We start from the raw sequence: 25,995 nt of genomic DNA on the forward strand, positions 1-25,995 counted from the left end.
TGCAGATGATTTCACTGCCGAGCGTTAGCGCGGCTTCAACAAGTCGTCTCCAGACGTCTCCATTGTCGCCGTGACAAGTACAGATCACATCTGTCCCACAAGATCAGCGCTGACGAGCGCGCTTTGTGCCAATGGATCAAATTATAATGTACAGCCGAAGGAAACGAACCCTGATGGGTTTATCTTTGGAATTAATAAGGTGGATTTCCTCTGACAGACGTCACATATCTGTGGATCTCCGGAGTAATCTGCCGTCTCGCTTTAATTGAACAACAGGATATGTTGATAAAGTCAGGATGCTGTGATTTCATAAAAGCCCGAATGAACTGCAAACAAAAACACACACACAGACGCTTGCAGGAGGTTTAAAGAGGCTGCAGTTTCAGCTGGCTGGGCTGGGGATGCTTCATGTAGAGATTAGTTTCCAGACTCCGTCTGCAGCTCGCCGCCACACACTCACACACACTGTCGCAAACACAGTGAACCGTCATTGTCTTTCAAACACATTTTGTTTTTTTGTTCTTTCACTTTCCATTGTGTGCTCTTGCCAGACAAAACACAACTTTTGACATCTTGGGGGAATATGTATTGTTTTCAACACTCGTTTTAAATTGGATTACTTGTAAAGTCACAGGTTTTGTCCTCGCTACAGCAGAGACTACTGTGGGAAGTCTGTGGCACTGAAGCAGCAAATAGAAACTAGATGCAGCAAATGAAAGAGTAATCTACTGGTTGTAAATGGTGGCTGCGTGTCCGCCTTCATCACCGCGATCCGTCATGTTGCACATGAGTGAACCTCCACACCTGGATAGTCGATCGTTTCTTTCTTCTGGCGACTCTCGGAAATCAGCCGTCTCCGTGATAAAACAATCGGCGGCAGAGACCCGGCATTTCGAGGGAGTCTGCTGGGTCAGGCAAACACTTTAAAGGTCATGTTTAATTGTAGCGTGAAGGTGGTCGCACATGCCTGAAGTTTTGAAGACGTTTCATTCGAAAGGCTTTATCGGTCGTGCGCTTAAAGGTCGACTTCGCTGTTCAGTTCACAGGCGCACGGCGGCAGCGGCGGCGGCGGCAGATCTCGCCGTTTTTCCAATACCGTGTGGGCGGTTCAATCCCCGCTCTGTTCATGTGTGGAAGTGTCCTTGAGCAAAACATTGAACACAAACTTGCTGGCTTGGCGCCTCGCACCATCGGCGTGTGTGTGTGTGTGTGTGTGTGTGTGTGTGTGTGTGTGAATGATTGGGTGAATGTCACTGATCATGTAAAGTGGATTGAGACTGGCAAAGCAATAAAGTCCACAAGATAAGAAAAGTTAATTTATCACCCTGAAGCATTTTTTTTTTCCTTCTAGAAGAAGCCTTTTCCCAGCACAATTGTAAAATGAAATTTACTGCAAAAACCGTCTCTGTAACCATGCAGAGTGTGTATAAAGACTTCCCAGATGTTTAAAATGAAAATCAAGTATTGACTGATGCACATGTGCAGAGGCAGTGTTTCAAAAAATTTGCAGTTTCTGCTTCTTACACGGACAAAGAGTCAGATCATTTGAAAACAAAACGAAAAATCACATTTTGCTTCAACAACAACAACAGTAACAAATACACCAGTTTTTTTGTTGAAAATCTTTAAAATCTGGAAAAAAAAGATTTTTCATTCAAACCTGCTTCTTGTTGTGTGCTCAGTGGGTGGAAAAAATCAGTCGAGATTTTAATAAACTTTTTGTCTAACTACTGAATATTGGCAACAATCAGACATAAATTATTGTCCAACAAAACATTAACAACAAGGTGGGTGTGATTTCTGCTAATTGAATATTAGTTGAAAATTGGGAATTCTTGTATTATTTGTCAGGCCGTTTTGGGTTTTCAATTGAAATATCATAACAGATCATTAGTTCTGATCAAATAAACAGTCGTTCTCAGTTCCTCTGCCTCGCCTTTCCCCTCTGCTGGATCACCGCCTCCTTTCAGTGGAGTTTATTTTGGAAATAAAATGGAGACCTGCTCATTTTCAAGTTATTCTCGACATAGCTTGTAACCACAGAGAGGAAAGGTGACGCAGAAGTAGATTTATCCTGACAAAGGAAGCTGAAAAAAGGCAGATGGGGGTAACAGGTTGGTGGGAGAGTAAAAATAGGAAGTGACAGCTGTGTGTAAGAAGGGCAGAGAGCTACAGTAACGTCATGACGAGAGGAAGACGCAAAGTGACAAAGTGGGGAAAGAAAACAGCGGAGTGATACCGAGCAGAGGTAGAACTGAGAACAGTTCCTGCCACTTCCTGTCTACACATTCATCCATTCATCCACTCTTAAAAATATTCAAATCCTCGCAGCCTTTTTGCGCCTTTATTTAAGCAATGATGGTCTTTCAGAGGGCCGCTCCTTGATGTCGTCTGAATGGTTTCTCCTTGAAGCGTGCGCCTGTGCCGTTTTATACACAGTCACAGTGGTATTCTCATCTGAATTTCTGAGAAGAATTAATGAAACGCTGAAGTGATTTAACAATTTGCGGCGAGCCCCCCCGTGTGCGCTTGCATTCAAATGACAGAGAGGGGGAGAATCCGACGTGTCCTCTAAAAGTCTCCGTTTGTTGTTGTGCGATACATCTTCATTTCGCCTGCTCATTACTTTGGTTTCACACGACACTACATGCAGTGGCAACATAAATGGACAGAGAGGGTCTTGGCAGTTTTTCTTTATTCCTCTCCTTGCATTTTCCCCGTGGCTCTTTTCACGCCATTTTTAGAAAACGTCAGTGTTTACACACTTTTCCCTTTTCTCCATTTCTTTGATTCATATGTTTTTCCATTAGCTTTTTGGTGATATTGCTGCTTCTGCTGAAGCCTGTTTTCTCACAACGTTGCCGATTAATTTCACAGTGCTGCAGACAATATTATGCTGTTGTTCGTATTGCCGTCAGTGTGGCTGCTGAATGGATCCAATCGGATTTGAATCAATTTAAATTCTTAAGTTTTCATTTCTTTCTCCTTCCGGGAATTGAATATTGTCAGGATGGAAGACAAAAGAAAGAAAAAAAAAAGTGATTGATTCAACTCTGCTAAAGTCAGGTGATCATCAGCGAGCTTCTACTTGATGGCTGCCACACTCAGAATTTCTACAAGGCTCATGGAATTAAATTGAATTAAATCAGTTTTGAATCATCTGACATGACGACAGTCAGGAAAAACAGAAATAAAAATATCCGCCTGGCCTTTCTGGGTTCTGTAAACTCTGAAGGTAGTGAATGGAGACATTTAGAGGCTGAGATGCCTCGATATATTTCTACAGATCACACGGTGCATATTTATAAATATATCATTTCTGAGCTGCACGTGATGCACAAGAAAAAAAGTTTCAAAAATATTTCATTATCAGAAGTACCGGAGGTTGAATACTGTCATGGTGTCTCTATGCCGATGATCAACTGGTTTGTCCACTGAGTTGGTTCAGTAAGTTACACACCTAATGGGCGGCTGTGACTCAGTTGGTTCGAGTGATAGTTTCATAATTGAGAGGTTGTTAGTTTGATTCCCATCTCCTACTGTCCACATGACCTTGGACAAGACACTAAACCCCTAAACCGTGCTTGTCCATGTGCATCACATACAGCTGGCAGCTCTGTGTAACGTGGTCATTATTGTAGAAGAGGAGAATTTTGTAGAATTATAAATGTTTAAATATCGACATTGTTCTACAGTAGACTGGCTTTTCTGATTCTATATGAAAGCATTTTCAGCACTTTTGCTTAACAAAACAAGTTTTATTTTTTTTTAAATAGTGAATTAATTGTAATTACAACAAACACTGTAAGTACAAAAAAGTACTACAAGTGTCAGTATATGCTTACTTTTTATGCAATAAATTAATATTACTTACATATTACTATTATATAAGTTTATATATTACTATTATATAAATTATATATTACTAAACTATTATATTTTGTGTTGTAGGTCAGGCGTTCTCTATTAAAAAAAAAGGCATTTTTGAGAATTTTTGGCTATTAATAATAAAAAATATATGACATTTTTGTCCATTTCAAGCCACTTATAATATTTGTCATATGTAACAGTATGAGCTTAAACATTTTATTTGAGATCTGTTTAGTGTTGAACAGACACTCTTAAAATGAGTGAAGGCTACACTGGTCAAATTTTAAGAGAGAACGTATTATATTTTATATTTCCATTGCTGCTAGCGCCGGTAATTAACAGAAAATTGTCGGCCACATCTCAATCATTACATCCTCAGTGATAAACTACAACCTGTGTCAATGATAAATTGCCTAAAATCAGAAAGTCTGGTAGTTTGATGTATTGACCAATCACTGCCAGTTTTAATGAATCCCATATTTCATCATCTATATAAAAACTATATTTCTCTCACTCTAATTAATATTTTAGTCTCCTTACCTCGCTTCAGAATCAAAGACACTTTTGACCTTTTGATCACCGAAGAACATGCTTTTCTCAACATAAATGAAGCGAACCTGTGGAACCAGTAGAGTTATAACACACAGCAGAGTCGTCTTTCCTAATTAGAGAGCGAGGTAGGAAAAAAGTATTTGATGTGACAAATAAGATGTGACTTGAACATATTCATGAAGCTATAATCAGGAAGATGTCCTCAAATAAAACAACAAAGTTTAGTCTCTTTCTCTTTCTCTGTTCTCCCTAAAAAAAAAAAAGGATAATTTCATCTTTACGCTCACGTGTTGCATCTTTTTGCTTCCTCTCACTAAATGTTCCGGCGAGCCGCTTTCATTTGTTGTGAACATCTCATTTCCTGCAGGGTAAGAAAGTACACAACAAAGAGCCGATGTGCATTAAACACACATCTGTAGCACATGAAGGCTCTCGTCTTTCATGACCGACGGTGTTTGTGGTGTCGGTTTCTGCTCTCACTGTGTCTCTTTTCAACTTTCCAGGCGCGGATATGGGCAGCACGAGGTAGGCCTCAGTCCCCCTGCTGTACATGCATGTGTGTGTGTGTGTGTGTGTCACTTTCTTTGTATTGTTGGTTTTTATCTGATGTTTGCTTGTATTCTGCACTTCTTTTCTTTTCTTTTCTGTTAGGAGTAATCAAAGTGAAGTTACATGCTTGGAATGTCTTGTATTCACAATTTGTTATATCTGCAATCAGTGCGTTAAGAATTTAATGCATGCATTTATGTATTTAGTCTGCGGTGTGACCAATGACTTTAATGCATTTTTCACAGGTGCATTAAAAAATGTTGCAATTGCTTTGCAACGTTTGACTCCCTATTCATGTTCTGCAGCAGTAGCCTACAGAGGATTGCAAGAAACTGCCACCTTCATTTTAAAGTCATTTTCACTCATACCTTCGCCATATCATTTACCAACATCAGATCATAACACACATTTTACATCCCGCACATTCAGAAATGAACTGTGGACGTTTCCCACAGCCGGTACATACCGCTCTGTGGGAAACGGATGATCTGCCTGCGTTTGTCTTCTTATTATTCACGTCTTCTCCTTCCCTCCGGCAGACTCAGCAGCTCCTCCGACCCTCTCTGCTCCGGCCAGAGGTACTCGGACTCTGTCTTTCCTGTTGCATGTGTTTGTGTGAGGATCCTCTCTGTTTGATCAGAGTGGGGGTGTTTGGATCGTTGTGTTATAGCAGCATCTGTCTGTTTCTAATGCGTCTAATAATGATCCCTCCATCTACCAGGAGCTGTCGATGGAGTCGGGCATCGACCCCGGTCAGGACTACTACACACAGGACTATTACAACTACGACCACGGGTTCGTACTTCTACTGACTGCTGCTCTATCTGCAAACGAGATTTTCTGATTTTCTTTTGCGATCTTACATCCTCAGTAACTTCTTATTTTCATGTAGTGCAACTTAAACATGGCCGCAGGGCGCTGCAGTGGTGAGCGCTCTCCGCTCACAGCGAGAAGGTCATGGGTTTAAATCCGAGCCGGGCCTTTCTGAGTGAACTTGCATTGTTTCTCCGGTTTCCTCCCACAATAATAAAAAAAAAAGACCAAGACATGCATGTGAGGTTATTTCGTGACCTTAAGATGTCCACAGTTGCGCTGTGATGTACTGCTTACAAGCCCCGAGCAGGATAACGCCGGATAGAAGACGGATGGATGGAGGCAACAAACACCTGAATTAAGATTCAAAACAAAGGAGGCGCCTAAAAAACAATACTGAGCAAAGAAATGTCAGCAATAAATACGATAAGGTAACTAGCTCAAGAATAACATTTGAAACGCCTCAAGAGCTGAAGTAAGTTCTGCACCATTTGGTTCAACTCGACTTTGGAAATAATCTGAATTTGTAAATTTATGGGGGAGTTTGGAGATTATAATAATCTGATTTCACACAGTGTTTGCAATCCAGGCACCAAGAAGATAACTTTATGTGACATTTACAAGCAGAACCTGGATTTTTTTTTTAGAGTTCCAGAGATACGAATGAAGCAGACAGAACCTTTCAGAAGTTTAAGAAAAGAAAAGTTCCACTTTTACATCGGTCCTAGATGATTTTCTCCTTTTCAGTTTGGACATGTGGAGATTTGGTTTAATATATGAGGTTATATTCTCATTTTCTTGTCTGCTGGGACTGACCAGACGCACTCTGCTCTGTAAATATACTGTAGTCAATAAAACAATCAAGGTCTGAGGAAAAGCGCAGCTCGCATGAAGTTCCAAATATCTTGACTGTATTTTCTCATGATCTATTTTTTTTTTAAAATATATACAGTATATATGAGGAAAGTCATTCTAATCAACTTTTCTGGCTACGTTCTGGGAAAAAAAAACATTTTTCAAGTAACTTTAATGAGAATAAAGACTCACTTGGAAATGTGTGACACAAACAGCAGTCTAACAGTGGATAAAAAGCGACTCACCACGTTTCTTTGATTTAAATTCCCTCCCCTGACGTGCAGCAGCAGAGAGGTGACAGAGACTTTGGGCTCTCTCCGCATGGTTTCATGTCTGATCTTTGATCGGCGGCAGTGACGGCTGATCCAAAGCAGGTTTTCTGTCCTTACATCGCCGGGCGGCCGCTTTGACGTCCGGCCGGTTCAGTCGGACTGCAGGTAGAGCCGCTGTGTGAGACTCTAACGTATTAAACACACTTTAAACCCACCCGCGACTCCCAGGATTGTGCATCCTGCCATCTGTGATGCATTGTGTGTATTTTTGATCATTTTTTGCTGCGGACTTGTGGGAACTTAGTTTTTCTATACCCACCTACACACACACACACACACTCAAACAGGACATGCACGTTCATTCACTCGCTCATACAATCACTGAGAAATGCTGTCTTGCTTGTTCGCTCGCTCACACGCACATGCATACACGTGCACACACACACACACTGAGCTAATTTTCTCTGCCGAGCTTTGCAGTACTGTAGGAGCTAATCAGGCAGCCAGCCGTGGAGGCAGACAATGGGCCAGATGCTGGTGGCTTAGAGCAACATCCACAAACTCGTGTCTGACTGTGTCTGCACACCAAATCAGAGTTTGCGACCCCGTGGGACTGAGATCTAATCACTGCATTTCACTTGAGAGCCAGAAAGAGAGAAAAAGAGCCAGGTAGAGGAAGCCGAGTGGAAGTACTCGCTTCTTTTTTTTTTATTTTTTTTTTATTTTTTAACAGATAACAGGTGTAACCGTGTTTTCTTCATTATTGCTATAAATAGCACTTCATTCAGAGTTGTGGTTCATAACCTTTTGACCTTTGTTTTCATCCGTCTTTAAAAGGATGAGACCAAAATTGGATTTTCCCTGCATGCAGGAATGCAGCCATCTGCCGTCGGCGTGATTGTGATTGGATTTACACAGAAGCCCCAAAAATAACTTCAACCATTTGTTGCACAGGTCTGATGTTTTGATGCGTGTGTGAGCAGAGTAGGGGGGGAAAAAAAAAATGAAATAACAAAAACAAGCCAAATTCATGTTGCCCTCTAGTCAAGAGGAAAATACTCAACTTATACACGCCACGGAGGAATCGGGGATTAAATCCTGCCTTTCCAAAAGCGTTATTGGCGTGGGAGATGAGCGCTGCGAGAGTGCCGTACGGTTGATAGGTGCTGAGTTCAGGCTCCCACTTGAAAAAAATACAGGATGAGGACACTAGGAATCTGGCATGATCGGTCCATTAAAGGATGCAGCGTTTATTTTTGGAACAACTGGCAGAACAAACAGGATAGCAGAGGTGTTGTTTCAGGATGACTCCGAGCGCCGCAAACCCTGATCAGAAAGGAAAAATATGTCAGAGAAACAGAACAAATACTCTCGTTTATTTTCCTTGGCACGAAATGAATTATTCTTGTTTTTCCTTTCTTTTTTTTTTTTCTGTGAAGTTAAAACCCAGACAGGTAGCAGCTGGTGAGCATGAAAAAAAAAAAAAACAACTCAACACAAAAAGCAATGAAAATGATTTGTGTTTCCAGAGATTATTCATTAAAATGTTGTCGCAGAATGTTTCAGAAATTGAGAACTAATTTGTAAAGCAATGTAAAAGTTTTAGCCAACTGTTTTTCTCACTCCAGCTTCATAATAAATAGTCTTTGTCGTTCATTGAATGACAAAAGCAAATGAAGTGCATTTCCTGAGATTGTTCATATTGGTTCAAACTGCTGAACTCATTGTTTCCTTTGGATTAATCAAACAGTTGAACCTCATAATCTCATAACATCAAAATATTTCATTAATGCTCACAGTTTGACTGCAAGGATGTGATACTCGAAGTGATTTATATCTATGAATACATACAAGAAGCACTGAACTTACTTGACCGGTACAATACTGCCATCATAACCTTTAAATTTAAACTTTGAAAGTTTTTCTTTCTTGTGACGAATAGCATACTTGATGAAAAGGTTTATATTTTTGCAAATCCAAAAAATTACGGTTAAAAATGCCAAAGATCTTAACATAAAGTCAATTTTCAAGATACATTTTGGTGCAAAATGCAGTCAAATGTCAAAAAAATAAAATTCTTCTCTTGAAGTTGTTGCATGATGCATGTTTTTAGAAAACTTTGAAGCTAGTTCGATGGCAATAACATCATACTTCATGGCAGATATCGCTGATAGCGCAGCTCAGACTTTAGCGCTGTGTTTTGTTTGCTAATCTTAAGAAATTGTTTAAAAAAACATCTGCGAAAAATGTTCGCAATGTGCTTGGTGACTTGGCGGCCCGAATCGGAGCCTCTTGCGTGTCAGTTTTTGGCCCTCAGGCCTTATGTTTGACACCCCTGGTTTAAAAGAAACAAGGAAAAGCTGGAGTGTGAGTGAGTGAGTTAAACTCTCTGCATTCTGTGCTTAACAACAACACAACAAATAAAATGCTGGAGACGATCATAAAACCTGTTTACTACTTTAATAAGGTTCTGTTACTTTGATAAACAGACGTATTTGGAGGATGTACTTAATAAAAATATGTCGAAACAAATGAGAATCATTTTGGTAGATAAAAAGTTTGCATAAACAACTCATAAAACACGTGTTTAAACACTGGCAGCTATGATTATTTAGACTTTTACTCAACAAAAGTCACAATTTAACAGTCACAGTCCACCCAGTTCACTTTCTTTGACTGCATCGCCTTCTTACTGTCAGAGATTCTGATCACTCTTCCTAAGCGGATCATTATTTCTGTGCATCGTCACCAGAAACTGACTGACTGAGGTTGGTTTTGTTTTGAGCCTTGAAGTCAGGGATCCTGGTAAATTTCATGTTTGGGCCGACCCTGTGCCTCAGTTCATTACTGCCCTCTAGTGTTGGCGTGGAGACGAGAAGAAGCCGAGGAAAAGAGCCACTTAGCAGAAAGATGAAGTTACTGAAGCCTTTCACTAATGTGATTGTGAGTGTGTAGGTTAATAACTGAAATCCCATTATCAGGTTTTAGTGGGAGGTTAAGTCTCAGTGTACAGCCTATAAATGTGATGTTTATATATTAGCTGGACTTTCAGTTCAGGCCCTTCATTTCTCTATTCTCACCTCTCCTTCCACACACATCTGCCGCCCACATGCCTCATCTGTTTGTTTGTGATCTGGCCGGTTCCTGTAATGGGAGGGCGACTCCCCCCAACTGTTCACTCAGAGCAGAGTGATTATGAAACTTCGCAAGGCGCAGCAGCAGATTAGTGACTTCTAATCACGCCGGGACATATTGTTTTCGGGGTAGCACTTTGAGGAGATGTGTTTTCGACCTGCTGCCTCTCTCGGCTGCTGGCTGCAGGGCTCCAGGCCCGAGCAGAGATCCACAATGCAGCTCATTTTTTCCTCTTTCGTTTTCTTGGCCGGTGGACTAAGGCAGTGCTCCGGGCAACGGGCAACCGAGAGACACAAAAGGAAGGAAAATCGATTCCAGTGTTTTCTCCTCGCAAAATGTCTCCTGGCAACAAAATGCTGCTTTTGTGATTAAGGCTGCTTTGCTTAGGCGAGTCATTAGACACTGCTTATCATGGGAGCGAGCCGCACTGCTGCCCTGTGTGTTATTGCTTTAAGTGCCGGTGGATAAGCATTAGTTCAACAGTTGCTCTGATTAAAAAAAACAGAAAAAAAGAAAAGCTGTTCAGTTTAGGCATTAACTTATATATTAAAAATTAAACTTTCTACTTATTTCTTTCCTCCTTCAATGTCTTTTCTCGTCTTTTTCCCTGACACAGGTATGATCTTCCTCAGTATGGCAGCCGGAGGAAGCTGATCTCGCCCTCCGGCCTCTACGATGAATATGGAGAGGTTGTAGTGGACGATGACGGCAGCTACTACTACAGTCCACAGGAGTCCGACGCCGAGGTAAAAGAGTCAAGAATAATACTGAAGTGAAAAGAAGAAGACTTTATCTCACAATTCTGATAGAAGATCTGAGTAGCTGCCTTACGCAACTCTTAACTGAACAGAAATCTCTACATATAGAGAAAAGGTTTCACAGTCCATTTGAAGCAACATATGAAGCAATACTTTATATATTTCTTCCTCGAAATGTTCCTTCTAAATGAAGAATTGCAGTAATACTGTTGCATATCTTCAGGATCTCTCCCGCAGTACCACATTGTACCACACGGTGGTGTCATGAGTCAATCGAACGCTGACTCTGTCTTTGAGCACAGCCTGTAGATTTACAGGAGATACGATAGTTTGAGCTCTGTCAAGATCAAGCTGAAGATCAAATCACCAAAACTCCACACTGACCCTCCTGAGGTCAGGCTGAAGGCTGCAGAGACTCACAATAGTCACCACAGACCAAAGATTGTGTTCTGTGGCTGTGATGCATGGATTGACAAGTGTAAAAATAACAAACACCTTCCTGGCCAGTTCCTAATTTGTCCGCCGGAGATTGCGCAGTTTCAGTGAGAGTGGACTCAGTGATCCGCCTCAGAAACCCCCGGCTGAACCTCAGATTACCCACAGCGGTGAAAGCTGCATATCTTAATCCCAGTGAAAAAGCCAAACCATGAGGGTGAGTTTGCAGTAAATGCAAATTGCATCTTTCTTTTTTTTTTTTTCTGAGGACTATTTGAACGGTGCTGTAAAAATCCAGTGAGAAGATTTTCAGGATTTGCTCCATTGTGGTTGGTGCAGTTATGGCTCTGAGTTAACTGAGATCAGTTTCGGATGTATAAAATGAGGAAACACCTCTGCTCTACGGTTTGCTAAAAGCCAGTCCCAGTAATGAGCCTCACACTCAGATTCTCCACTTTGTTCCTTTTTATAATGAATGTATTTTTGTTTTTGCAATAATATTGTCATGACAGCAGGTGAGGAGACAGTTTCAAGGAGACCGATCAGCCCGACACCCCGTCTACCTCCAGCCTCATCCCGCACCCTCAAGAAAGACCCAGGGCGGCCCGAGAACCGAGGCCGAGGCCAACCAGGAGGGCGCCGCGGATGTGAGCGCTAGAGCGAAGGGCTCGGGAGTAACGTCCAGGTTTAGGGCGTTCATGAAAGCCAGTCTGTTCCTGTCATCTGCGGGCAAAGCGTCCGGGCAGCCGCCTGCTCTCCATCCGCCGTGGAACAAAGCCAGAATCAGGCCGACGGGAGAGGGAGGCAGAGAAGCGGGCGGAGTGTTTGCGAACGGGGAAGCGGCGAAAAGTGAAAACAAAAGAGCTGAAGCAGTAGCGAGAGAGAGGAGAGATGTGGAAGCGTGGCGGGGGGGCAGCAGGGACGGCGGGACGAACAATGGGATGAGGAATGCGGCGGGAGGAAGCGTCGGGCCGGAGCGCAGGGGAGCGCTTCCTGGCCTGCTGTCCTCTGGACGGTCTTTCAGCCGCGATGGCAGCTCGGTCATCGATGGGAGTTATTTCCAAACGGCCAATGAAACGAGCGAAGCGCCACCAGTAAAACAAAAGCTGAGCGAGGCCTTCAGCCTTATCTCCCTGGCCAGAAGGCTCCAGGGACCCGCCAGGGTGGGAGACGAACAGTGGAGCGATGGTAGGAGCTGGGGAAGAGGAGAGGGCAACGCTGGGAAGATGTATGGCTCCGTAGGAGATATGAGCATTTCTGCCTCGGTGTCTCAGAGGGCCACAGGGGAGGAGGGAGAGGAGAGGCGGAGGGGTAAAGGAGGAAGATTTCGTGACAGTGCCGGGAGAAGTGATTCAGAAACAGGAAGTGGCAGCAGGAGCAGCCGAGCCTCGTCGGTCACGGCAGAGACCGGATCTGATACGGAGAAAAATGAGTCCGAGTCGGGAACAGGTGAGCAGGGAGAGGCGTCCGAGTCCGAAAAGGAGTCTGGGTTAGACAGCGAGGAAGACGGGGAAGAGTCAAAAGGTCGAGTTCGTAAGAGATCTGTAAATAACAGGGTGAGAGTCAGGGGCGGCGGCTGGAAGAGAGAGATCGCCAACAAACGACGAGAAAGGAGCAACCGCAGAGAGGCCGGCAGGAGCAGGAGCAGCGACTCCGGTTCCAGGGTTTCCGGCTCCAGGCCCGGAACCTTCAGATGCTCTTGTTCGTCAAGAGAGACGGTGGAGCGAAGGCGTGAGGAAGAGAGTGAGGAGGAGGAGGAGGAGAAGGACTCAGGGGAGGAGGAGACGGGAGCCTCCAGCCACGTCCCATCAGACATCAGCTCAGGTGTGATTGACACATCAGACGACTTGTCACCCATCATCGAGGAGGAGGAGGAGGAGGAGCAAAGCAGCAGCCACAAGGGAGAAGGAGACGAGGACGAAGGCGATGAGGAAGAAGAAGAAGAAGAAGAAGAAGAAGGGGATTTGGGAAATGAGTCAGCTGATTGAAATGCAGATGAGGCCTCAGCCCCCCACCCTGAGATTAAATTCTCTGCCACTAAGTAAGGTCTTGGTGAAAATGCCTGGATTGGGTGTGCAGTCATTACCTGAGTGGAATTTATTACTGTAATCTCTCTCTTTTCCCCCGTTTGGTGTGATTTACATCCGCAGGAGGTTAAACGCCTCGGTGTCCTCTGCTGCTCTCACAGGCTCAGCGTCTTTCTCTCGCCTCCATCTCTAATCCACTTTTTCCAATCGGCCGCTCTCTTCTCTCCCACTTTTTCTCCATTCCTCTCTGGATATGGTCGTCTGGTTTACATCCTGATTCTCCCGAGCTGACCTGTCTCATTTCCTATTTGTGAGAGCCCCACTACCACCTGATTATTTCTTTTCAGCTGCTGCCCGACTCGTCGGCTCTGACCTCTCTTTCTTGCTCATAAGGTTTGCTCAGTCCTCTCCTTTTTTTTTTTTTTTTTTTTGCAGAAGCCATTTCTACTTCGGAGTCTTTCATTCTCCCTGTCAGATGGTCCTGTACTTCTTATATATTCCTTTTTTTCTAGCTGTGCTATCAAGGTCAAATGGGAAGACTGCTACATTTCCATCACAGTGCACAGCAGCGTTGGCTCCGTCCTGCTGCAACCTGTAAAGAATCCCCTCAAAAATGGAAATGGTTGTATTTATTCCATGTTTTTCTTTCGATCTTTGATGAACACGTGGGGCCAACACTGCAGCGCTGAGGGGTTTTTGTGTTTGCAGTGACTGAGCGTGCTTCTTTTCCTACCTTGGCGTTTGCAGGAGTAAAACAGTGAAGTAAAAAGCTGGAGGAAAGTGGGCACAAATGAACAATTGCAAGAGGCAAGAAGCTTCACTTCAGCTGAAAACATTGAGTCTCCTGACCTCTAGTGGTCTATCTGGCGGGAATCAGATGGTGACTGTTTTCAGTCGTTCTGTCCTCTTAGTCTTAATCTTGACATGAAGGTGGAAAACCTTTTAACAGTCACGTTAAAAACAATGAAATTTCAAATTAAAAGCCTCTGAAAAGCTCATCCCTTTCTGCTAATCTTTGATCCGGTGTGAAACATGTTCATCCATGCCGCCATGTTCCGTGTTTGAACCCCACCTCGTCTGTGTTTCTCCCAGCAGGGCAGTCGGAAGCGCCGGATCAAGCTGGTGTTCGACCGCGAGTACGAGACCAGCTCCACGGGCGAGGACAGCCTGCCGGAGACCCAGCAGCGCGGCCGCTTCTCCTCCACCCACAACAGCCACCTCAACGTGAACGGCAGCATCTACGTGGCGCAGAACGGCTCCATCATCCGCACCCGGCGGTCGGCGACCACCTCGGGCTCCACCCACACCACCGCCACCCCCACCGTCACCACCGCCAGCAGCAGCCTCAAGCTCAGCTCGCCCGTCTTCAGCTCCAGACTGGCCAAGCACTTTAAAAAACTGGACAAGATGGCCGCCACGCTGGAGGAGAGGGTTCCCCTGAGCATCTCCCGAACGGCGGCAGCGGCGGACAGCGGCCGCACCGTGCTGCGCACCTTCCAGAGCGCGCCGCCTTCCACCGCCGCCGCCGCCACCACGGCCACGTCCTCCTTCACTAACACTGACAACAATAAAACACTGCGCACGTTTGACTCTCGGCAGTCCAGCGTCTCGCTGGCCTCGAACAGCACCAGCAACACGGGCCCCGAGAGCGCGCCATCCAACGCCAACCGGCCCGGCGCGGTGGCGGCGGCGGAGCGGCCTCGCAGCACGGCGGACGGCGAGCCGGAGGACGGAGAGAGGGAGTCCAAAGTGGACGGGGACCAAGACGACGAGCACGGACACGTGGCGAGGGAGGCGCTGGAGTGCCCCAGCGACAGGACGCAGTCGGACGAGGAGGAACTGTGGATGGGCCCGTGGAACAGCCACCACATTCCCATGACCAAACTCTGACTCGCCGCGCCGGTTCCTTCACGCCAACGCCATTCAAACCTTCTAAATTGTTTCCGTTCATCGGTTGTGGAACTGAAGAAGATGCTCAGTCGAGTTTGAAGAAGCTCAACAGATCAGTCAGTGTGTGTGATTTAGTGGTTTCACTAACTGGAGCCTATTTCCACCCGAAGCTCTCTGGCGCCCCCTATAGAAAAACCAGCCCACAATTTGAAAATCAATTGCACAGGATCCTCAAAAGTCCTTAATGTTGACTGGAAAGAGGCCACTAAAACCACACGCTGCTCACATTTTTTAACATGTTTCTGAAATCGGCTAAATTCAAAGCTCCAGTCTAATGCCAACTGCTTGTAATTTGACACCAGCCTCATTGTCCTATCAGTTGCTGGAGAAATCAGAGGCTGTGAAGTCAACTTATTAAATATAGGATTCATTTAAATACTCCTTTTGATTCCAGGTGAAGAGTTTCATTAAACTGAACTGATTCCAGAAAATATATCCAACCGGGAAAGACATTACATCTGCAGTTTACTCATTCAAACATCTGTTTTGTAATGTCTCAATATTTCAGTCTAATCGATATCGGCAGCACCTTCTGGACCTAGAGTGAGAGGACTTGATATATTTCTACTTTGATAAGAAATGAATGAGAAGCGAAAGAATATATATATAAATATATCTATATCTATATATCGGATCTTTTTATGGCCCTTTAAGCGACTGGCGTCTGTACGGAGCGGAGCTTGTTCAATGCAGTATTCTGGCTACCGGTGCGACTCGTGTTGACTTTGCCTGACACATTTCATCGACACATGAAGTCTTGTATTGTTCACACTTGCCTTTTTATCCGTGTCAAGTTGCTTGGCAGACTTTATCCAAATAAAATTTCAGCCATTGAAATGAGCTTCGGCCGGTTTTAGTGTTGCATTGATGCTTCGTCTTTGAGAGACTCGTGAGACGTGGAGTGAAGATCCTTTGGAGGAAAACCTTGAAAAATACAATATAATGGAAAAGTTCTTTTTTTTTTCTTTAGGTGCAGTAAAGAAATAACAAAAAAACATTTTTAATATCAAAATAGTAGATCCTTTTCTTTTTTCCTATAGCGAGAAACTTCCCAATGAATAGAACACATATGCAAGAACATAATAATTATGACTATACCATCCACTTTTGAGAAGCTAAAAGCACAAAAATGGCACTAATATATTTAAATATCAAGAAATACTTATGTATTATTACATTCCTGGCTGTCATTACATTTCTAAATTAGTTTTTAAATGTTCTTTGACAATAGAACAATTATCAAATTGTGTCATGAAATAGTTTTCAAGATGTTAGTACACTATTGGCCATTATCATAATATTGAGAGATGTACCTATTTTTAATATTAAGAACTTTTTTTTTAATTTATTCTGTACTTTTGACTAAACCTTTCGCTTAAAAAACCATAATTTGTCATTTTACAGTGATATTTTAGAATAATGTGAAGAATTAGGCTCCATTATCTGAATGAATTCACTCCATAAATTGCTTCTAAAACATAAAACCATGAGTAATTGCAGGAAGGCACATTTTTTTGCGCATGTTGTGTGTGTATGCGTGTGTGTGTGTGTGTGTGTGTGTGTGTGTACGGCCTCTGATGAACTGGCCACGTCTCCAGTGTGTGAACCATCTGGAAGAAAAAGTCTGCCTCCCTCAGCTGGCTAAACCGGAGCAGAAGATGGAAGTTAATTGCATTTTTGTTGGCGTCTGCCGGGAGAGGAGCCCCTAAATCTTGGGGCTTCTCTGAGCGATCCATTGATCCCCTCTCCCCTCGTCAAAGTTCACCACAGCGAAGGTGGAGGAACTTTTTTTAATTGTGAGTCGCGATACAGTGAAGTGTTTTATCTGAAGTCTGGCGGAAGCCGGGTCATTAAGCTGCAGAATTACCAGCTTTTAAACCTCTCACATTTAATTTGATGAGTGCATAGCTTTGTGTTAAGGAGCCCGGCGGAGGGGAGTCACACCGGGGGTGATATTTGAAGCCGAGCGGCCCTTATTACCTGGAATTAGCAGACTGTACCAGAGGGTCGTATTTTAAACCGCTCCTGGAAGAGACGGGATTGATTCGACCAAATGAGCTGATTATGTTACTGATTTCTGAGTCCGCCGTGCTTTATTACGCTCCGAAAGTGGCTGGAAGCATGTGAAGAAGAAGATTTAACCCTGAAAACGTAACGCGGCATGAAATATCAGTTCAAACAAACAAAACGTTTGCTTTATTTCTTATTTATTGTGGTATATGACAAAATCCACCAAGTATCTTCCATTTAAAAATTCAAGTAAATAGACAAATGTTCACTTGACGGCCAGAACGCGCTTCAGTGTTTCACAACACCGAACCTCTCAGAGTGCCAAAAACAAACAAAAAAAAAAAACTAAACACGTCAGATTCAGTGGATATAATGAAGACACCAAAAAACGACTGCTGCAGAATAACACGAATACCAAATAAAGTAAAATATTTATTTACACATCTAAATATATTGGGGTAACATAAGGGCAGTAACTTTCACCTGCTCACATACTGAAATAAATTAAAAAAAGGAAAAAAAAAAAATACTACTTACAGGAACTTAATACGTACATAAACAACAAGTATTTTGCCAACCAGGGCTTCACATTGAAATAAATAACATCCAAATACTTTTCTCTCAGGCCGAGAAGACGTTAAGAAATGTTACATTCAGAAATGAGGTCTACAAGTTAGAGGAAGCGGGGAAAGCTCACACAGATTGGCACGGACAGACGGAAAAGTGGATTCAGGTTCAGGATCGATTTGTGCGGTCAGATCTGCAGCCTCGCCAACGACAACGTGAGAAATCTCCACATCGACAGTTCAAGATGAAGGAACAGAATCAATCAGTGGAAACAAAAGATTCACTATTGCACTAAAAGTCAAAACTCGTCACTTGGCACCAGTTTCCATATAAAGTCTGGAGTGAAGAAGAACTTCATTTACCAAAATAAAACACTTTCAAGAATCTCTCCAAAGAAACTCAATCTGCCAAATGGAAACCGACGGGTTTTTTGTAACAGTGTGAACAGATTAAGCAGGAATGCATGAAATGTCATTGATTCAAAGAGAAAAAAGCCCTAAGTTATTAAGTTTTTAATATTTACTGAAAAGACTTTGGAAAATAAAGAAATCAAAAACAGAAAACTAACTTTATACCAAACAATGCGACTAAACTGTAAAGACTCTGCTATAAAACGCATGGAGAATTAAAACAAACCAATAAATAAATGGAAAAATTTTGAAAATTATTTCCAAGTTTGACCTCAAACTTCAAACTTGTAGAAGGTTTACAAATACTCCCAATAGCAAAATAGTTGCCATCATTTCCTTAAAACTAAATCTGGGCTGAAATAAAAAGTCATAAATATAATAGTTTTGGGAAAATGACAGGAAAGTCTGACCCGCTAACTTTAATCAGGTCTGTTAACGCAAAAAAGAAGAGAGGAAAACAAAATGTGCAAAATACTGTTTTAAGATGACGACTGTGTTTGTCCTCAAAGGATCTCAGAGCTGAAATCATCAATTCAAATAAAACAAATTAAAATAGGTAAATGTTTGGAGGCTTTTTTTAAACCAGGATGAATCTGAACTAAAGTGGAAGAAGCAACGATCCCACTGTAAAAGAGATTAATGCTCATTTCACATACTTTTTGCTGAGATGTGATTTTTTTTTAATATGGTTATTAACATTAAAACTTAAATGCTGCAGCCATCAGACTCCAGTGTGAGCAGCCAGAGGAAGGTTTTGAAGTTGTTGTTGCATGATTTATTACCAAATGAAAGCGGATAGAAAAATGGATTTGTGCCGTTTAAAGGGTTCGAGGCCATATGATTGTTTTGAGATATTTTCCAAACTCCCTCATGAGTCCCATTAGCAAACTGCTGCAGCACAGAGAGAGATCGGAGTTCAGTTTCGTCTGATAACGTGTGAACTCGCTCTTTGAGGATCTGTCGACGCTGAAGTCAGCTCTGTGATTCTTAGTGGAACAAACGGCTCAGCCTCTACAGGATGAAGGAAAAAAAAAAAGAAAAAAAAATGCTGCAACATTTTAACCGATGCGGAACAACTTCACCAATAACTGCGATGAGAAGTCGCTCCACTGTTGATATTGCACACTAACACGCCGTCAAAATGCTTCCTGCGAATCAACCCCCGCAGGGCAGAAATGGTAGTGTCTTAAAACAAAAAAGAAAAAAACTGCCTGAAGCTTCTCTGCTTCCAGAATATTGAAAAAAAACAGGCGGGGATGGTATGAATGGGTTGTCACATCTCTGTGTGTGTGTGTGAGCGTCTCCCATCTGCCCCGGCCCTGAAGGTGCCCTCACAGTACCGCGACACTGGGAAACGGTAAGAAAAGAACCAAACAAGCCAGCTTGTCGGCTTCCTTCGCGGACGCCCTCAGCCCAATAAAAGAGCCCGTTCCCGGGTGAGAGAGAGGAGCGCTGCTTCACCCTTTCAGTCCTCACGCTTCTCTCTTCCCGTCTCGGCAGCCGGCAGCGGCTGGGTGCCGGTATTAGGGTCATTCACAACCAGCCGAAAACAGCATCAGTTCAGCCCAAGCTGCGCCGCCGCTCCCAGTCTTTTATCAAATCGGATTAAAATCAGTCCCTCCAGGACCTCGCAGCCTTCTCCTGCTATTATTGGGGTCAAAATACTTCAATTTGCAGCCAGTTTCTGAAAAGTTTGAAACACTTTTTTTTTGTCCTTTTTTAGTAAATCCTGAACGTCGACTAAAGTAGTTATGATTCAATTAGTGCCAAATGCAACGCAGTCATTTCGAGGCACTTTTACAGAGAATATTTATGCTGCAGTACGGAGCCCAAACATCTTTTAAAACATCACTTGTGCTACAAATCATTTGATCTTTTCTTCTGCTTCCTGCTCTGCTCCTCATATGGCTTCTCGCTCTAAACAGGAGTCAGATGATGATAGAAGCTCTGTGAGCAGACAGTGTGTTTCTGTGAGGCCTTTTCTGTGTTTCACTCTGTATTTTCGGAGCGTTTCTCCACATGGTGACGCCATCTGGCCCCCCGAGTGATTACGCAACTTCATTATGTGTGAAATGAAGTTTCTGGTTAAAGCATTAAAAGTGCAAAAATGTATGGATTTCTTTCTTTTTTTAAAAAAAAAAAATCGCATTAAAAGTTGCAAGGTCATGATTTTCTGGAGGGGCTGTTCAGTTTTCCTTCAGCGTAACGAGAAGTAACACACAGCTGTGCTTCTCACATTCCTCTAATATAAAGAACATTAAGCAGCCTGCCTATTTTTCTTTGCACTTTTTTTTAGACAAGAAATAAAAACTGGCACATCAAAAGAACATGACTCGGGGAAGTGAGTTTTCTTTCCCCCCCCCCCCAGTTCTACTTTGCTACTCTAATAAGTCCCAGACCCGGGGCGCTGGACGCTCCGCGGCAGCCACAGCCGGAGCCGCTCATCACCGCCCTGGGCCGACTTTCCAATCTCCTGAGGAAACGGGCTCCACATCTCTCACCTCACCCGCTGACGGGGCTTCGATTGAATCCCGTCCCCTCAAATCACGCGGGGCGGGACGTTCAGCGGAGCACGTCCCTCCATAAGACCCCCTCGGGGAAGATGGAAGTCCTCCGCAAGATTTACAAGTAGTCGAGGCGCGAGGCTCTTCCCCGCTCCGGATCTCATTTGTGGATCTTCCAGTTCCTGAGGAGATGAAGCTTCCAGGCTGCGGGGGAGAGAGAGGAGGTGGGGAGGTGGAGCGGCTGGACCTGACCCTGACAGGCGGAGGAGGAGGAGGAGGAGGAGGAGGGGGACGAGGAAGAGGAGGCGGCTTGCAGGAGCCTCCCTGCCCCCACCCTGCCCTCTGCCACCCACGCCTTCAGACCTGCAGCTGCAGACAGATACCCTGCAAGGCAAAGGACACTTATTCCCCTCTGATCAGATTCAGGAAGACAAATGCAGCAGAGTTTTAAAAATAACAACACAAAAATGGTGAATTGAGATTTATTAACATGTTTGTGGGTTTTCTAGAGTAGAGTTAGATCTAGAACTGGCCTGTGATGTGACAACTGTAAGTGAACCGCAAACCGAACATGTTGCTTTACATTTATTTCATTCATATAACATGAACTTCCACTGCTGCAGCTGCTCTTTCACAGCGCTGCTCAGTCCTACACGGCGCCATCCAGCCTCCGGTGACCTTAGTTTGGGTCACTGGGTGTGATTAAGATTAACTGACCTCAAAGTCCTCCATTAGGAAAGTCTCATTTTAAAGGCTAATTTTACTACTTTTACACAACGCAGAACTGTGAAACATATGATGGTGATAAATCAGGCAGTAGTTCTTCCATTAAGATTAAAAAAATGCTTCACAAATTTAAAACTTCCTGGTAAAACATTTTCAACCTGTATCGCAGAGCCACAGCCCTGTGTATATTTTAGCATATCGGACTTCATGACAGCTTTCCTACAGAGCTGGAGGATTCAGAATTCAGAACCATTTTTGTTTGTATTTCTTAAATAGTGTTAGAGGTTAGGGACTACATACGGTACCTCTGATGCCTTTCCATGCACAGACAGCACGCAGAGTGTGAGCCTCACTCCTGGAGCTCTGTCAGAGCCACACAGCATGCAGCTCGATCGTCCTTACTCTGGGCGGGGCCGTCCACGCCGCCGCCGCCGCCGCCGCCAGTCGTCATGCTGCGGCTGCGACTGGTCAGCTTCTTCAGCTCACTGGCAAAGGAAATTACCTTCTTTTTGTCTTCCCGAACCACCTGGAAGCAGAAGAGGAGTCATGTTGATAATCAAAATTGTTAAAAAAAAAAAAAAAAAAGCCTGGAGAAATGCTTCAGCCAGATGGAAATGGGTTTTCTTCGAAGCGGAGTGAAAAAAGACTCGAGAAGTCTGACACAGATTGCCAGATGAAATTACTGCGTTAAATAAAAATTCAAAGAAACACACTGAAGTCGCTTAGCCTTTATTAAAGAGGCAGGACATTCAACGTGTTAACAGAAAATGATTTCAGGTGTTAAAAGACAATAAATAAATAAAAAGGACAGACATTTGACATTAGATGCACAGAACAACAGCGTAGCACACAAACAAGATTAAAAACAAGACAAGCTGCATAACAAAGTAATAAGATGAAGGAATGAATGAATGAGCTGCAGGTTAGTAAACACAGTCACTGCCAGGCTTCATGCATGCACATACAAAAAAAATAAAAATAAAACAAACATGAGATACATATACAGCAGATACAGTTAATGGTTCAAGCTGAAGCAACTCACAAGGCGATCACAGTTAGTGCGAACGGACAACGAGAAAATCACTGACAGTCGTGTCAAAATGCATTTAAATAGGAGATAAAACCGTCAGAGGGTGAAAGAGTCTCTAACACTGCAGAGCGGCGATCAGCTTCAGAGCTGCTACCTGCTCCTTGAGTTTCAGAATGAACTTCCCGGCTCCCCGCCAGCGGCTCTGAGCCTGATAGACGCACTCCTGGTCCAGCAGCGCCCGCTGGAGGGCCTTGGCACCGGAGGATTTCTTCGAGCCGGCGTTATTGGCCACCTCTTCCATCAAGACGTAGTCACACGGGTTGGGATTTGATAGGATGCTGTAGGAATACTTTGCTTTCGTCAGTGTCTGGAAGAGGAACAGGAAAGAGGAGGAACGGAGCAGGTGGATGAGAAAAAAGATGCAGAATCGACAAACAGGCATTTGCTTTAAAGCTGATTTCCTCTGAGAGGCGCCAGAGAGCTTCAGCTGGAGTCCAGACGGAAGATTTTATCTTATTTGAATTATTGAGATTAAAAGAAATGAGTTCTGAAAATTTACTGATAACAAGAAATAAACTGGAGAATAAAGATTCTATAAATAGACAAATTCACTGTAATAGATACTGAATGGCAATTATAAATCAGTTTATTTCAAAAATCCATGTTTTTTCCTCATTCTTAAGCTCTTTATATTTATTTATTAGCATATATAAATCAATAGTCATTTTCATTTTGGCTTCGTGTTTCACTTTTCAGCTGAGACATGTCCTCACCTGCTGGATGATGTCCTGAGCAGTGCTGTAGCGCGGCGCCTTGATCACAGTGTGAGGCTGTTCAGGTGAGACTTCGTGGACCTGGACGAAGAACATGTCCTCCTCTGCCCCTCCTCCTCCTCCTCCTCCTCCCCCTGCTCCTCCGCCGCCGCCGCCGCCGCCGCCTCCCCCTGCTCCTTCTCCGCATCCCACAGTCACTTCCTCCTCTCCTTCCAGCACCGTGTTCTTCTCATTCAAGTTCTACCATAAGGAAAAAAACACAAACATGTTTACTGGCGTGAGACGGGCACCAGGGGGAGACAGAGTCCACATAGTGGGACATAAGAGACCCCACATCAGAACACAGACAGTCGAGGTTGGAGCGGACCTCCTCTCTGGGTTTCAGGCAGATCCTCCCCACGTAGCCCTCCTCGGCGCTCCAGCTGTAAATGAGCCGGACCACCTCCTCCTCGGGGGCCAACGAGCGGTACTGGGCGCAGCGCTTCACCTCGCTGCGCTCCTTCAGCAGGGGAACTCGCTCCTCACACAGGAAGTGCTCACATGGGTTCACTGTCACGATCTGAGGAGACGAGAGGCGAAGACAGCTCAAACTTAGGGATTATTGAAAAAAAGATCTCAGTTTTAGACGTTATTATTGCCTGACACCGACTTTTTCTTTGATCTGGATTTGTTATAAGTACTCATCAAAACTATCACTCAGATTGCATGATGTTATTTAATAAGAGATAAATCAATATTGACAAAAAAACTGGGAAGAATTTATGGTCTAGACCTCATCATCTGACCCCCTTGGCAGGATTTTCTGGTTCCCAGCGCGACACTCCACCAACAAAACATTCAAAACTCGTTCGACTGAATGATTCACATATTTCCCCAGAATACAAACCATGTCCAGCAGCTGTTTGGCAGTGGTCTGCTCCGTGACACAGAAAACGGCGAAGGGCTCGGGACCGGGAGCTCCGTGCACGGTCACCCTGTGCTGCTGGGACGCGTGTTTCTCCTCGGAGCTGAACAGCTGCGGAGAGGCGCGAGGCGGCAGGTTAACCACCGAAACACTGACGAGAGAGAGCTTCCTGACTTCAGTCTCCTCACTTATTTTCTTCCGAGATAGCACGATATCGCAAAAACCAAAGTCTGCCAGATTCAAAGCCATGAAGCGGCTGACAGTCCCAGCAGGACTTCTTTGAACATTCTTGGACTGCAGTCTTCCGCACTTCAAATATTAATGAGCGTGTGTCATTAGGAGGGTTCTGAAGTTTAAAGAGTGCAGTCGACTGATCAAACATGGCCCGAACTCAAGCGATTTGGGAACGAGATCAGAATACGTCCTACCAAAGTGGAGGGGGTGGCGCCCCCTGCGGGCCCCTCCTCCGTCCTGTGGCTGCAGATGAACAAGCTGGACACTTCCAGCGGCTCGTTGTGCTGCGTCCTCAGCTGAACGTGTCTGTAACCTGAAACGCACCCGACAGCGTTCCGAGTGAAGAACCGCCGATCTGCCGTTCGAAAGAATCCCACGCGGGGACACGCTCCCACCTGCTTTGAGGGCTTTCAGCGGCAGCGTCCTCTGCGCCGTGGTCTGGGAGCTGTTGTTCTCCACCACGGCGAACCGCAGGAAGCACATGTCCTCGAAGTGCACGGTGAACTGGAAGTGCTCGCTCCACATGGGGTTGAGGGTGTTGCGGTGGATGGGCTTGGTGCGGAAGTGGCAGCTGTCCACCGGCATGCCGAGGACGTCCACCTCCACGCAGGGGCTGCCGGCGGTGTTCCCGGGACACACGTTCTGCCCGGACACGATCTGCGGAGGGAGGCCGAGGGAGAGGCGCGGTGAGACAGCTCGCCGCTCGCCACAATCGAGCTTATCTTTACTTCCATCTGATTAAAAGCAACGAAAGCCAAAGCAGCCAGCGGAGTCAGGCCGACCTTCCAAACAGAGACTCTGTGTTCTTTTAGTCTAATTCCCTCAGTCTCTCTTCTCTTTCAGGCTTTTATGAGTGTGAGATCATTCCTCCTCTTACACCGCAGCTCTGCCACATTAGCGGTTATGACTCCTCCAAGAGTTACGCTGCAAACAATACGTATATTAGATCCACAGCAGGACACAAACAGAGGAACTGCTGTACTAGTAACTGGAAACAAGTTAGTTACCAATGTCTTTTTAATGTGGAAGCAGCTGGATTATTTTACTATAACTGTCCAACTAATGACCAACAAAACAAGCAGCAGCAGCTGGGATAAACCACTCGTACGCAGACAGCTCGTCGGATTTATGAGGCTCTCCTCCTACACCACGGAGGAATTCAGTACGATAGCAATAATTAGGGTGATGTGTTTAGCTGATGCTAAAGCTAACAAATGCTCAATAAATACGAAGAGAGAAAGAATCCCTACAGCTACTTGTATGTATGAGAAAAGTAACAAATATTTCTTTAAATTGAAAAAAAAAAAAAATAAAATAAGCTGAGTAAAGCTTATGCATTTCGCAATCTCTTTGTTCTATTTTCTAGTAAACACTGAACTGCCTTGCGTCTGCATGGTGTTATGTAAATAAATGGGCCTTTCTTTGCTTTGAAACAAAATGTGAAGATTTGTTGTATATTTTATCTTTATATCCCTCAGTTTTCACTCCTCAGCAGTGTTTTTGTGCCATTTTCTTCCAGAAAGAAGGAAATATATAAAAGGTACAAATAAAACATCAAAGTATAGATTACTTGCATTTTTTTTTTGATTGCAATTTGCAAATCAAGTGTTTCAATGATATA

General features: G+C 44.1%; 2 protein-coding genes across 3 annotated transcripts in view; one reads left to right on the forward strand and one right to left on the reverse strand.

The window, feature by feature from the left end:
* The window catches only part of LOC115392820 (protocadherin-15-like), a 178,816-nt gene extending 162,760 nt beyond the window's left edge, over positions 1-16,056 (forward strand). The window contains exons 36-40 of the mRNA XM_030097425.1: positions 4,926-4,947; positions 5,511-5,549; positions 5,693-5,766; positions 10,663-10,792; positions 14,359-16,056. Of these exons, the coding sequence (XP_029953285.1) occupies positions 4,926-4,947; positions 5,511-5,549; positions 5,693-5,766; positions 10,663-10,792; positions 14,359-15,156 (1,063 nt within the window). The 3' untranslated portion in view covers positions 15,157-16,056. The remainder of the gene's footprint in view (positions 1-4,925; positions 4,948-5,510; positions 5,550-5,692; positions 5,767-10,662; positions 10,793-14,358) is intronic.
* A 4,283-nt stretch (positions 16,057-20,339) lies between these two features.
* The window catches only part of plce1 (phospholipase C, epsilon 1), a 58,449-nt gene continuing 52,793 nt past the window's right edge, over positions 20,340-25,995 (reverse strand). For both annotated transcript variants that reach the window (XM_030097422.1, XM_030097423.1), the window contains 8 exons: positions 24,770-25,031; positions 24,569-24,687; positions 24,123-24,251; positions 23,604-23,795; positions 23,237-23,476; positions 22,618-22,830; positions 21,739-21,959; positions 20,340-21,091 (listed from right to left, as the gene is read on the reverse strand). In XM_030097422.1, the coding sequence (XP_029953282.1) occupies positions 21,783-21,959; positions 22,618-22,830; positions 23,237-23,476; positions 23,604-23,795; positions 24,123-24,251; positions 24,569-24,687; positions 24,770-25,031 (1,332 nt within the window). In that variant the 3' untranslated portion in view covers positions 20,340-21,091; positions 21,739-21,782. The remainder of the gene's footprint in view (positions 21,092-21,738; positions 21,960-22,617; positions 22,831-23,236; positions 23,477-23,603; positions 23,796-24,122; positions 24,252-24,568; positions 24,688-24,769; positions 25,032-25,995) is intronic.

This window comes from Salarias fasciatus, chromosome 8 (genome assembly GCF_902148845.1).
Source record: "Salarias fasciatus chromosome 8, fSalaFa1.1, whole genome shotgun sequence".
Lineage (NCBI taxonomy): Eukaryota > Metazoa > Chordata > Actinopteri > Blenniiformes > Blenniidae > Salarias > Salarias fasciatus.